General features: G+C 41.5%; 1 protein-coding gene across 1 annotated transcript; it reads left to right on the top strand.

The window, feature by feature from the left end:
- The first annotated feature begins 1,039 nt into the window (after window positions 1–1,039).
- Window positions 1,040–10,397, top strand: LOC110520207 (ras-related protein M-Ras). The gene is made up of 6 exons (XM_021597360.3): window positions 1,040–1,414; window positions 6,309–6,526; window positions 6,796–6,949; window positions 7,263–7,362; window positions 7,998–8,077; window positions 8,576–10,397. The coding sequence occupies exons 2-6, from the start codon at window positions 6,331–6,333 to the stop codon at window positions 8,673–8,675; spliced, it is 630 nt and encodes a 209-aa protein (XP_021453035.1). The 5' UTR covers window positions 1,040–1,414; window positions 6,309–6,330; the 3' UTR covers window positions 8,676–10,397.
- Window positions 10,398–15,061: the final 4,664 nt, after the last annotated feature.

The raw sequence follows: 15,061 nt of genomic DNA, 5'->3' as shown, positions 1-15,061 counted from the left end.
TGTAAAATCGTTGAAATTGTTCCATGTTGCGTTTATATTTTTGTTCAGTATAGATGTTGTTTAGAGGAAGTATGGAGAGAAAAATATCATAATAAATTGTATCTGTTCTAGTTTACTGCCACCTCACACAAACACAGACATGCATATGCGCACATGCGCACACACACACACACACACACACACACACACACACGCACACGCACACGCACACACACACACACATACACACTCTTGATTAATCTGATCCTATCACCTGACCTCTATTCTAGCTGAAACCCCATTATCGTCAAGCAGGCTATTTAGGCTGAAAGGCTATTTTGCCTTTTAAATAGGAAGTATACATGTACCTCTATTATTTGTTTCATGATCAGTGTAATCTGAGTCTCACATATGATTCACTTTATACATTTCATGTGATGCATTATGAGAGATCGTTAGTTGAGCCATAGGCTATAATTCATGAATTTAGCGATGGGTGCACCATATAAATATAATGAATTAGACTACTGATTGTAATTGCCACTAATCAAGTCTCATGGTCAATAAAATAATTACAAAAGCTATATTGATGTTCATTCGAAATGTCCTACTCAGAGACGCCACCTTAGAATTTAGACCAGGGATGGGTAACTTTGATGAGGGTGGGGGCCATAAAAAAAATCTGAACTCATCATGAGGGGTAGCAGTGGCTTGCCGGTCTGCGTACCCACATCCGTACATACCCTAGCCCAAAGAGAAACTTGCGAGTAAAACATTTTAGCGGCCCACCTCTTGACAGTGGAGAGAACATTTTTTTGTTTTAAAGTTTATTTCATGCAATTCTACACATTTTGACATGGGTCGGAGAAAAGATTTAGTAATTTTATAACTGAGAGAAGATTTTGTAGTTTATAACTAATTTCAAATAATTACTCATGTTGCCATGGGGCAGAGACAAACATTTTGGGGCTACAAAAAGGGCCCATTCCTGATTTAGACAAAAGTATGTCTTTAAACCAGTCTGGGGGGGCGTCGACAAAACGGAACAGTCCACTTTCTCAAAAAGGGGCATTCCAAAAAACAAATCAACTGATTTTGGCATTAGAAAAAAAAAAGTATATTCTTGTGAAGGCTTAAATGATTTTACATGTAGACTACATTTTTATTTCAGTCATGACATGATGAAGAAGGAAACAATTTTTAGCCAACAAGTGTCCACCCCTATGAGGCCGTTCTATTTTTAGTATCAGCTGTTGCAATATAAAGATTTGCTACATAGCGGATTGCATCGCGGTTATGTGAGGCGCATTCCGGTCACGAAGGTAAAATGATGGCAATGATTTGAGGTAACGGACAGAGAGAGGGATGAGGAATATTTGTGCGTGAAGTGGTTGCTGGAGCGTTATTTCACGGCAACGGATATCAAATAATATTGGTAAGTTATTGCTGAAATTGTCGTCGTTCGTTTTAGGCTGCCACTATATCGCAGCTACTTAAACATTATTGGTAAATCTTATCAAGTTTTGTACCATGCTTTGGTAAATATTTATCTAATTTGACTTGGGTTTTTGCAATTTAACTGTGGACTTAAATTCTTACAACATTGTAACATTGAGGGGCCTCTGATTCAAGAAATGGACGCCAATATTCCATTTGCGGAAATTGCTTGATGCAGCAAACTTCTCTAAAAGATTTGACATTCAAGAAGCAACAAAAATCCGTTATCCAAGGGCGGTAACTCAACAGCAGTTCCTATACATCACTGATTTAGTTAAACACATGAGAATAATCTTGTCAAGTTTTGTCAGGGAGGAAGTAAACCGTAGCCTAGTAGTGTTTAATCTACGTTCCATTAGAATTATCATAATTTGCAGGGAATGAAATGAAACATCACAAGAACAAACTCTATTGATACATTTAGCTACTTTGTTACAATGTTTATACTTCACGCTAGACTTTTCAACTAGGCATGTATGAATAGATGCATTATAATCATTACGGAATTTCTATTGAAGGATTCTTCAGGCTCCACATCATAGGATGAGGTCACCCTCCATTATGCAGCCTTCAATATATTCGTCCCTTTTAGAATCCAATTGAGTGGAAGGAGGACTTATACTCTCATCTCTAACATGTAGGCTCAACATTTCCAAGCAGTCCCATTACAAGTCAGAATGTTGAATAAACCTAATTTGGACTTACTTTACCTGTTGTGTTCTGATTTGTATTTTTTTCCTTATGTCAGAGGTGATCTGAGACAAAATATCCACAGGGAAGTGTTAGTAGCCTGATTTTCAATTTGCTGGTCAGTATATGGTTCTGTTCGTTTGCAAATCAGGGTTAAGTGTCTTGCTCAAGGGTAAGACACTTAACCTTATTTTTCACCTTGACAGCTGGTGTATTGAACAAGTGATCTTTTGGTTACTGGCCCAATGCTCTAACTGTTACCTTCTACTATTGTTTACATATTGTGCATCACGTGCAATGCATCAGGAGATTGAAAATGCAAACTGGAAATACAAGCTGACAGAGCCATATACAGACTGGTGCCCCAAGAAGTCAGGTTAATATGACTTTCCTGTGGACATTTTAGCTCCTGTTCTTACTGTCAAAAGGACCAACAGCACAGACAACTGGTAAAGTTTTAAAAATATCATTTTATTTAACATTCTGGCATGTAGACTTGTATCTTTTTTTAGGGTGACTTCTTTCATACTGAATAGCCATGGCGTAACCATGGTAACAGTCTGATGTATAAGGCAACCTTCAATAATAGCTACACATATTCATCTGACTATTAATAGCCTAGTGAAATCACCAGATAATTCTGCAACAAGAGTGGCATGATGGTGAAGCTTTTTCACTTGTTATTCAATCAAAGAAGTTCAAATGCCACTGAAGGTACTGCATTTTTAATTTAAACTTGATCAAAGCAGCTTGAACTCTTGTTTTGTTTTAGAGAAGCATGTTTATTGAGCCGTGTCAACCAAAGAACTCTCACAAGGTGTTACTGTATGAAATACAACATAAAGTTGACTGACCGCAGCCTGGTGAGGTAGGCCAACGTTGATTCACTGAAGAGGCATCTTATCTCAAGCCACAACCTACTCTTTACCAAGTTATGTACAGTCAGTCTTTTAGTAGCAAAATATGTTATCCATGATATCTGATCAGATGAAATGATGAGTTGACACACGTGGTCTAGAGTACCGAGCACAAAGCTGTCCAGTTCAGAGTACAGAGATGTCCATTATGTGATTGTGTACACTTGCAGTTGATGTGAAAGAAGCAGGGTAGTTGCCCAGAGGTGGTATGACTAGAGTGTGATGCTCCACACTGCCACGGAGTCATCACAGATGAAGCCCCATAATCTAGTGATCTCATTTGTATGCAGAATCTTGAGACCTCATGTACAGTCAACAGGACTTTAGTTGGCACCCTGGCCATTTAGTAGTAGGGGTGATGATGACACGCCCTTTACTGGACATCTAGGTATGTTTTCCTGTCTATAGGGCATTGGTCAGCACTCCCTTGGTCATTGTTCAGCCGTCAGCACCTAAGTGAGAATCCTAGATGAGCGAGACAGATCTGAGCTGGACTTGAGTGGTAAGAAATGGTATGTATTGGGTGATCAGCGGTACTTCAAATAAAATGTTATATGTGACATGCACCGAGTACAACAGTTGTAGACCTTACTGTGAAATGCTTACTTATAAGCCCTTAACCAACAATGCAGTTCAAGAAATGGTTAAGAAAATATTGACTAAATAAACATAAGTAAAAAAAGATATACAGAATCAGTCAAGTTTGGACACACCTATTCAAGTTTGTTATTATTTATATATATTTACTATTTTCTACATTGTAGAATAATAGTGAAGACATCAAAACTATGAAATAACACATGGAATCATGTAGGAAACAAAGTGTTAAACAAATGTAGCCACCTTTTGCAATGATGACAGCTTTGCACAAGCTTGGCCTACTCTCAACTAGCTTCACCTGGAACTCTTCACCTGGAAGGCTTTTTCAACAGTCTTGAAGGAGTTCCCACATGCTGAGCACCTGTTGGCTGCTTTTCCTTCACTCTGCGGTCCAACTCATTCCAAACCATCTCAATCTGGTTGGGTGATTGTGGAGGCCATTCATCTGATGCAGCTCTCCTTCTTGGTCAAATAGCCCTTACACAGCCTGGAGGTGTGTTGGATCATTGTCCTGTTGAAAACAAATGATAGTCCCATTAAGCGCAAACCAGATGGGATGGCGTACCGCTGCAGAATGCTGTGGTAGCCATGCTGGTTAAGTGTGCCTTGAATTCTAAATAAAGCACCCACCATCACACCACCTCCTCCATGCTTCACAGTAGGAACCACACATGTGGAGATCATCCCTTCACCTATTCTGCATCTCACAAAGACACCGCGGTTGGAACCAAAATTCTAACGTTTGGATTCGTCTGACCAAAGGACAGATTTCCACCAGTTTAATGTCTCGCTCGTGTTTCTTGGCCCAAGCAAGTCTATTCTTCTTATTGGTGTACTTTAGTAGTGGTTTCTTTGCAGCAATTTGAAAATGAAGGTCTGACTCACACAGTCTCCTCTGAACAGTTGATGTTGAGATGTGTCTTACTTGAACTCTATGAATAATTTATTATGGGCTGCAATTTCTGAGGCTGGTAACTCTGAGGCTGAACTTTTACCAAATAGGGTTATCTTCTGTATACCAACCCTACCTTGTCACAACACAACTGATTGACCCACATGCATTTTGAGATAATAAACAGTGAGTAGTAGCAGTGTTAAAAACAAAGTGTGAGGGGGTGTCAATGCAATCGTGTGGGTGGCCGTTTGATTAATTGTTCAGCCGTCTTATGGCTTAGGTGTAAAAGCTGTTAAGGAGCCTTTTGGACCTAGACTTGGCGCTCCGCTTGCCGTGCGGAAGCAGAGAGAAAGGCCCAGTCACCCAAGTCATAGACCAGTGACGTGACAATTTTTTGGGGGCCTTCATCTGACTGGTGAAGTGGTACAGTATGTTTTGCAGGCTGTTCCCTCTAGCTAGCTGTTCCCTCGTGAGGGAGGCAGGGAGCTCCTACAGTATATCCTTCTCCAGGGTTCTGACTGGGTCGCTTGAGGAAGGAAATGTCTTTCCTTCCCTCTATTGTGTTGAGCAGGAAGGTGGCAGTGCTGCCGTCACCAGCTGACAGCTGTTTCCTGCGGCCCACTGCCATGTTCTCTACCCACTGCCTGGGCTGAGCCAAGGCTGTGTTCTCTGAATGCATGCACAGCCTGTCCTCTACCCTTAGCCTGTCCTCCTATGCAGCTTGAGGTCAGGCATGTTCAAAGACAATCAAGCATATTCCCTCACGCTATCCTGCTGTTGGAGAAAGTTCTAACACTTTTAATGGTTGGGGATGACCACCACCACAGTCTGTGCTGTTTTTCAAGCTAGTTGTCCTCAGTTTGCTTTTCCTTGTTTATCAACCACTCTCTTTGTGGCTTGACATGCCTTGTGAAAGCTGTTGCCTTTTGCCAATACAGCATTGGGTTCATGAAAGAAATTGCTGTAATGTGTCCATGTTTTTGAAGGACCAGGTTCTTACTAAATCGCAGTAGAAAAACAGCCATTTTAAATAAAGTGTGAGATGGGAAAACGTTGTCAGGCAACAGAATATTAAACCAATCTGTTCAGTGAATCTGAATCTGGAGTAGTTTTTGTGGAAGCTGGTGAAATTGCACCATCACAGTTCCTTTAGAGGCCATTCTTTCAGAGAAGTCAGCCTTTTTTCTTTTTTTTCCCCGAAAGCCATAATTACAAAGCACAGTAATCAATATGTCTAGACCGTATTTCCCCTGCTCATAATGGTGCTGGGAGTGTGGTTGGTGCCCCATGCTATTCTGGCCGTCTCATAAGGAGAAAACGGAATAGCTTACATAATGGGAGGGAGAGCCTCGCCGTTACACCACTGACTGACTGGCTGGCTATGTAAGGCACTTCCTCATACAGACAGCCAATCAGTGACCAGGGGGTTTTCTCCAGCTCAGTCATATACAGTAAACTAATTTATATCTAAAAGGCTCTGCTGCTCCAGGTGTTTGGGTTATTACAGTATTATTACACACGTTACATCTATTTCCTATTCTTTACTACAGCACTTTCGGCAAGCCCTTCTAGCTGAGATTGACTGAGGTGTCGATAGCTAGCTGATCTTTCTCTGAGGGACTGGTGTGTGATGCATGGTTCTGTGTACTCTGGTCTCCCTGGCTATGAATTAGCAGCAGCAGTCTCATACTCCTCATCTCTCTCTCCCTCCCTCTCCTGCTGTGTTCCAGGTATAGCCAGCCGCCTGTTGCCATGGCAACCAGCAGCGCGGTGCCTAGCGACAACCTCCTCACGTACAAGCTGGTGGTGGTGGGGGATGGTGGAGTGGGGAAGAGCGCGCTCACCATCCAGTTTTTTCAGAAGATCTTTGTGTCTGACTATGACCCCACCATCGAGGACTCCTACCTGAAACACACAGAGATAGATGGACAGTGGGCCATCCTGGACGGTATGGAGACATTTTCTCACTGTCTCTCTGGGTTAGGAAGGGCTGGTGTCCTTTATCAATTATGTTTAGGATTTTAATGAAACATACTGTTGTGGCACAGTATTCCCATATAGTTTCACAGATTTAGACCTATACAATATGTGCATTTGTTTGCATTTGATAGCTTGTAGCTTTTCCAACCAATCATATGAAAACAAGCAAGAAGTTGATTCACAGTAGCGTCTTGTAAAACCTGTAACACTGGTACCTGTATGTGTGTAATTGCACAGTGCTGGATACAGCAGGCCAAGAGGAGTTCAGTGCTATGAGGGAACAGTACATGAGGACGGGGGATGGCTTCCTCATCGTGTTCTCTGTGACAGACAAGGCCAGCTTTGAACATGTGGACCGCTTCCACCAGCTCATCCTCAGGGTCAAAGACAGGTGAGGCCCAGCTCTTGATAATGATGCGTGCCTTATGGGCCAGACACCTACAGGAGACTGCTGCTACTGTAACGAATGCCTCCGACTGAGTTGTCTGCCGCAATCTTTTGTGTGTTCCCTCTAACACTCTCACTGTTCAAGGGTTCATCTACACATGCTTTTCTTTTTTGTATCTCATGTTCACGACAAAGTTAATCCAATGTTTTCATTCCAGTCAGGTTGTCAGCTGTGTAATGGTGTAACTGTACACATGTTATGTTGAATGAGATGCATCTGCCCTTAAGTCCTTCTCCTTCCCTCTGCTCTCCTTCAGGGAGGCCTTCCCCATGGTGCTGGTGGCCAATAAGGTGGACTTGGTTCACCTCCGCAAAATCACCAGCGACCAGGGGCAGGAAATGGCTGCCAAACACAATGTGAGTACAGTGTCAGCTCAGACAAGGAGTGGGGCAGCTTGATGTCTGAATCCTTTGTTTTGAATATCTTGTTGGATGCAGTACAGTGTCCAAATTGATTAATGTACTCTTGATTATGTCTGAATGGATAATTTTGGCCAGTCTTTCATGGTCAGGAAAAAGTCTGGGCCATAGTTGAACCTGTAGAAGCCCTTTCCCCACTGCTGTTGTCAGTGACTGGGGTTGTTTTATGGGCTGTGTGTTCTGGGCTGCTGTCCCTGGGAGAGAGTTTTTTGGGTGCAGGGCGGGCAGGCAGGGATGCTGACTCAGTTAGCTACAGGGTGTGATATAGGCCTCTGGGGAAAGATTGCACGGAGGCTCTGTGGTGGGGTGGGGGAATCACAAATATAGCCAAGCTTGGCATTTACTGTTTTAGAACAGTGTAGGAGTGTATGAAATTGGGTTTGCAGATCTAAGCTTACATTTTGTTTTTACTTGCAAAATTCGCATCTCTTGTTATGAGCCAGAAAAGCATCATTAGTATTTGTGTATACCTTGTAGCACTAGCAAAGTCAGAGACTATTCCATTTTTTTGCTTGTGTACTTATGTCATTTTCCTGAATGTTTGATCAATGTGTTTGTTTGTTTTTTCACAGATCACGTACATTGAGACAAGTGCCAAGGATCCCCCTATGAATGTGGACAAGGCGTTTCATGAACTAGTCAGGGTTATAAGGTCAGCCAAACTACTAGACTTGAAGGCTATGTTTAAGAATTGATCATTATATTGGAATCAATACATGCTTGAATAATAGAGAACCACCATTCTGGTTTCCCTTTGCAAATATACTGTATATGGCATGAATGCCAGCAAACGTCTGTTAAAGGGTTGGGGGAAAACTATAGCTATGTCCTGAATGAACAGACATGTAATTTCAGAGGAATCCAGTCTGTGTTGATGTTCGGTGTGGTCATATCCTGCTGGAGGGCCCACTCATCTGTTTGTCAGGCATTTAGAGTGTACCACATAAAGACTTTGAGGCCCTCTAGCCAAGCAGCAAGACTATCTGATTTTAACCCTCACGCTCCCTTCTCTTGTCCTGTCCTTCTCTTGTCTACTCCTTCCTTTACATACCCTCCTTTCCTACAAATGTTCTTCTTTTTCTACACCCTCTTTCTCCCCCATCTCTTCTCTCTATTTTGCTCTGTCTTTCTCTCTCTTCCTCCTGTGCAGGCAGCAGATCCCAGAGAGGAGCCTGAAGAAGAAGAAGAAGATGAAGTGGCGAGGAGAACGATCTACGGGTTCTCACAAAGTCCACTGTGTCATCTTGTGATGGTGTCGCCGCTGCTAGCAATGATATTAGAGAGAACTGCGGACTGGCAGTAACCAACAACTGGAGGGGGAATTGGGGGAGATAAGGAACTGACTGTTGACTGTTACGGTGTCAAAGAAAATCCCTCACTCCAAGGCATGGCCAAGTGGGGTCTTACAGGGGCATCATTGTCTGCCCGCTTCCCCTGATTGGTCAGAAAAAAGCACTCCCGGAAGAGCTCCTTATGAACTGACTGATTTCCAGACAGTGCAGTGATGATGCTCTCCATGGAAGTAGAGGTGGACATCAAGGTATTCTCCTGGGTGGGGAGATGTGACGTTAGATGTTGTTAGGGACCTATGATCTGAGTGTTTGTGTTGTGGTTGTAAGTTCTCCATGGTGTTGAATGTTAAATTCTGAAATGATAAAGAGGATGATTATGAAGTATATTCTATCTGCACTAGCCACAGGCATAAGAGGATTTGGCTTTGGGGTCCTGAAGAGAAGTGGGAGGATGTGGCTGTTAGTACTTTTTATTAAATTTTTTCTGGTGGGGAATCTGGCTTGAGGGGATCAGTTACTCCAAGCAACAATATGTTAGAGTTCTCTGTCTGATAGGGAGTATTTAATACCTAATGAAATGGCTTGTACTGTTAAAGCACTAAACAAAAAAAACTTTGGGGCTTGTTCATCTGGGGTGTATTCATAACGCCAATTCTGTTGCAAACGGAAAACCTTTGCACGAAAACTAGACTTTCTATTGGACAAATTCAGGTAGGTCCCTCCCTGTTTTGTTCAGTTTGCTTGTTTTGGTTCTTAAATGGTAAATGATTTCCATTGAAAAATGTAATGAATACACCCCTGGTTAGAAATTTGCCCTTGAATGAAGGAAGTACCTTTGCACTTTGAATAGATTTTGACTTTCATATCTGCATGTGTGGAAAAATTGCAATGATGAAAGGGAAGACATAATAGAAATTGACTCAATGTGGAAAAACTGAGCTTAACATAATTATGTCAATACCATGTAGCTCATTTGCTTGTCTCATGTCGGTTGGACAGAACAGTTTATACCAGTGGAGGCTGCTGAGGGGAGGACGGCTCATAATAATGGCTGGAACGATGCATATGGAATGGCATTAAACACACTGAAACCATGTATTTAATACTATGCCGTTCCAGCCATTACAACATGCCTGTTCTCCCCAATTAAGTTGCCACCAACCTCTTGTGTTTTATTCTCTCAGCCCTGGGTTGTGTTCAGTAGGGCACACTGTAGAAAAACAGTTTGCAATGGAAAACTAAAATTGACATTTCTTATTGAAGTCCAAGTAATCAATCCACGTTTCAGTACATTTTCATCTGGTACCTACTGAACATAATCCTGGAGTGATCCTGCTGTACTTCACCCAGAGGTACAGTGAAAGTTCTACTTCCCAGGGTATGAAGCAACAGACATGGTGTCTTTGGCAGTATTTTACAAAAAAAAAGAGGTCTGAAGAAATCAATGATATTGTATCAAGTATGTTTGATACTTTTTTATTATTGATCTGAATTTCTTGTGTTTTTTAAAATAATTAATAATTTATTACTGTACCTGTTACCTCAACATGATGTATTATAACTGGCTGTGTCTGACTGAGCTAGAGGAAGATGAGGCACAAAACAATGGCCACTGCCTTTCTTTCTAGCTTCCTTCAGGGTTTCAATAATGAATAAAGAAATACAGTATTGTGAATTCAATGATACTATCTCTGACTGTGTGTCTGTATGTGTTCTTGGCTTACTTAACCTCGGAACCAAAAAATCTTTTACAAGAGATTGTGGTTGCACCCCAAATTTGCCCTGGACGAACGTAGTGCACTGTATAGGGGATTGGGTGCCATTTGGGACTTTATTCACACTGTCTTTACATGTATGTTCTGTGTAGTGATGACCATAACTAATATCAGCCGTCAAACCATTGACTGTTAGGCGCTAAGTGTCCTGCTGTTGAAGTAGACTGTTTTATAATGATCTGTAAAATATGTATTATGATGTGCCTAAAGCAGGTAGCCCAGTGGTTAGTGTTGGGCCAGTAACCGAAAGGTCGACTCCCCGAGCTGACAAGGTAAAAATGTGTGTTTCTGCCCCTGAGCAAGGCAGTTAACCCACCTTTCCCTGGGCGCTGAAGACATGGATGTCGATAATGGCAGCACCTCTGATTCAGAGGGGTTGGGTTAAATGCGGAAGACACATTTCAGTTGAAGGCATTCAGTTGTACAACTAACTAGCTATCCCCCTTTCCATAATAACAGCCTTCAGAGGTGCTTGTTCAGCAGGAGCCCCTGATATTAATCATGTTGCTGGGTCAGTAGAATGCTGTATTTCAAAATATTGATCTCTCCACCCACCATGGAATAGATACAGCCTCTAGAGCTAAAACGGATCCGATTAGAAAATGAATGTCCTTGTCATCAGACTCCAATGAAAAGATTGAGTGTCACTTTCTTTTAAACTCTCACTGCAAAGATATCCTTGACTTTCTGGGTGATAGTGTGTTCTATGTTCATTTGATATGCAAAGGAATTAAAATGTTATTGTACATATGCTGTGCTGCTCATTTTTTGGATGCACCCTAGAGAGTTGTGTTAAGAACTTATCTCACTCGGATAAGATATGCCTGCATCAAGGCTGTATCTTGCACTGTTATAGAACGTGCAGAATCTTCATATAGAATTGTATTGTGTAGAACAGACATTAGGGGATAATGTAAAATATAATGCATATGACATATCTGTAAAGTCTAGAATGTTGCGCCATCCTGAATGAGCCTCAGCTTTCTTTTACTTCTGCTAGTCAGTGCTTTTATTGTTAGCAACAAGCCTACTTCTCATAGCCTGAGGTTCCGTCCCGAATGGCATCCTATACTGTACCAATGGAGGCTGCTGAGGGGAGGACGGCGCATAATAATGGCTGGAAAAGAGTAAATGAAATGGAAACAAACACATGGAAACCACGTGTTTGATGTATTTGATACCATTCCACCAATTCAGATCCAGAACTACTGTTACCCTTGACAAAGATTAGCAAAAAATACCATAAAATAAATAATGCAAATGCTGAGCTTTTATTAATTTTTATACATGTGTATACAGTGCCTTGCGAAAGTATTCGGCCCCCTTGAACTTTGTGACCTTTTGCCACATTTCAGGCTTCAAACATAAAGATATAAAACTGTATTTTTTTGTGAAGAATCAACAACAAGTGGGACACAATCATGAAGGGGAACGACATTTATTGGATATTTCAAACGTTTTTAACAAATCAAAAACTGAAAAACTGTCCGTGCAAAATTATTCAGCCCCTTTACTTTCAGTGCAGCAAACTCTCTCCAGAAGTTCAGTGAGGATCTCTGAATGATCCAATGTTGACCTAAATGACTAATGATAATAAATACAATCCACCTGTGTGTAATCAAGTCTCCGTATAAATGCACCTGCACTGTGATAGTCTCAGAGGTCCGTTAAAAGCGCAGAGAGCATCATGAAGAACAAGGAACACACCAGGCAGGTCCGAGATACTGTTGTGAAGAAGTTTAAAGCCGGATTTGGATTCAAAAAGATTTCCCAAGCTTTAAACATCCCAAGGAGCACTGTGCAAGCGATAATATTGAAATGGAAGGAGTATCAGACCACTGCAAATCTACCAAGACCTGGCCGTGCCTCTAAACTTTCAGCTCATACAAGGAGAAGACTGATCAGAGATGCAGCCAAGAGGCCCATGATCACTCTGGATGAACTGCAGAGATCTACAGCTGAGGTGGGAGACTCTGTCCATAGGACAACAATCAGTCGTATATTGCACAAATCTGGCCTTTATGGAAGAGTGACAAGAAGAAAGCCATTTCTTAAAGATATCCATAAAAAGTGTCGGTTAAAGTTTGCCACAAGCCACCTGGGAGACACACCAAACATGTGGAAGAAGGTGCTCTGGTCAGATGAAACCAAAATTGAACTTTTTGGCAACAATGCAAAACGTTATGTTTGGCGTAAAAGCAACACAGCTGAACACACCATCCCCACTGTCAAACATGGTGGTGGTGGCAGCATCATGGTTTGGGCCTGCTTTTCTTTAGCAGGGACAGGGAAGATGGTTAAAATTGATGGGAAGATGGATGGAGCCAAATACAGGACCATTCTGGAAGAAAACCTGATGGAGTCTGCAAAAGACCTGAGACTGGGACGGAGATTTGTCTTCCAACAAGACAATGATCCAAAACATAAAGCAAAATCTACAATGGAATGGTTCAAAAATAAACATATCCAGGTGTTAGAATGGCCAAGTCAAAGTCCAGACCTGAATCCAATCAAGAATCTGTGGAAAGAACTGAAAACTGCTGTTCACAAATGCTCTCCATCCAACCTCACTGAGCTCGAGCTGTTTTGCAAGGAGGAAGGGGAAAAAATGTCAGTCTCTCGATGTGCAAAACTGATAGAGACATACCCCAAGCGACTTACAGCTGTAATCGCAGCAAAAGGTGGCGCTACAAAGTATTAACTTAAGGGGGCTGAATAATTTTGCACGCCCAATTTTTCAGTTTTTGATTTGTTAAAAAAGTTTGAAATATCCAATAAATGTCGTTCCACTTCATGATTGTGTCCCACTTGTTGTTGATTCTTCACAAAAAAATACAGTTTTATATCTTTATGTTTGAAGCCTGAAATGTGGCAAAAGGTCGCAAAGTTCAAGGGGGCCGAATACTTTCGCAAGGCACTGTATATATACTAATTCAATTGCTCAGAGAAAGAGATTTGAATAATTAATACTAAAAAATTCTAAAAGATACCTGTTTTCAATACTCTGCAAGACTGTGAGGATAATGGCACTGTGCCTTTTTCCAAAATGTTTTATGAGATTGGAGAACACATTGGGGTGATCTAAGACCATTCCTCCATACAGAATCTTAAGATCCTTGATATCCTTTGTCTGCACTTATGGACGACCCTCTTCAATTCAAACCACAGGTTTTCAATGGGGTTCAAGTCATTGGCACTTGGATTGGAAACTTTGCTATGTTCAGATGACATGTAAAGAGAGCTCTTTGGCCATGCAAATAAGTGGTAGGTTTGGCGTCAAAAGAAAGATGTTTATGACGAAAAGAACACCAAACCTACTATAAAATAAGGTGGTGGATATTTCATGTTATGGCTTTATAGGTCAACCATAAACCTGGTTGCCTCTTCCAGGAGGCAGAAACTTGGCTGCAAATAGATCTACCAGCAAGACAATAACCCCAAACACACATCAAAATCCTAAAATAAATGGTTAATTGACCAATGCCTTGAACCCCCTACGGGCCCTGGTCAAAAGTAGTGCACTATGTAGGGAATAGGGTGCCATTTGAGATGCAGACAGGGTCTAAATTACATGCAGCATGTCGCACTTCACGCCTCTCTGTGTCATCTTTCCTTTTCACAGACAATGAATAAATCATGTGCTGATGAAGGCTGCTACTGCTGGGTGAGGAGTTCCTCTGATATTGAGGACTTTGAAGATTATATTTCAGAGGGGCTCTGAGGAAAGAGATGTCATACACCAGACATAAAAAACATACAAAACTTCTCCAAGTCAACTGATGTTTTTTGGATTGTGATAAGGAAAGAAGCATTAAAGCCATTTTGGACATTTCTGTAAAAACATGCATGAAGAAATCAAATGAAGGGCTAAAATGTCATTAATCATGTTGTCCCAGCCAGGGACCATGACCTGACCTGGAAATATTATTGGTTTTCTTGAACTATAACTATATTGTTGCAAACTTGCATGAATTTCAATGACTGATGTCTGCTACAGGACTTGCTGCTGTCTATAGTACACAGGTTTTAAGTTGTGTATTTACCTCATTTGGCCAAGTGATGGCGCCATTGTGTTGTCTCAAGGGGTGTTGCATCAACCTTGTGTAAAGCATTCACATCCCATGGTATTACCACAGGTTTCAATACCTCACCTTGTAAGGATAACAGCACTAAGCCTTTTTTTTCAGATGTTTCATGAGATTGGAGAACACATTGGGAGGGATCTTCAGGTTTAGAAAGGTAAGTGTCATCATGCCTGTGTCCATCTCTGACCATGGTGTACTGGTATCCAAGTGTCTCTCTGATGCAAAACGCAAGAAGTCAAACTTCATAGACAAGAAGGGTGGCTGCTTTGTTGAATTAGCAAAGAAAGTTGTGACCAAGCAAGTGTAGCATATTATCTATGCTATACTCTCCAGGTGCCAGCACTTCATTCGTTACACTGTAATCAGTTGTGCTCCAGAATAATTCCCCTATTCATTGAATTATTAATTTGCTAAATTATTGCACAACACAAAATGTTCTCGGTCAAGAGAGAGTGTGCCGAAAAACAACAACCAAAAACTGTCA

Source organism: Oncorhynchus mykiss, chromosome 3 (assembly GCF_057628025.1).
Source record: "Oncorhynchus mykiss isolate SJ-2025 chromosome 3, ASM5762802v1, whole genome shotgun sequence".
In the NCBI taxonomy this organism is placed as follows: domain Eukaryota; kingdom Metazoa; phylum Chordata; class Actinopteri; order Salmoniformes; family Salmonidae; genus Oncorhynchus; species Oncorhynchus mykiss.
The sequence above is the reverse complement of the archived record's forward strand: the minus strand, read 5'-3'. Positions and strand labels throughout refer to the sequence as shown.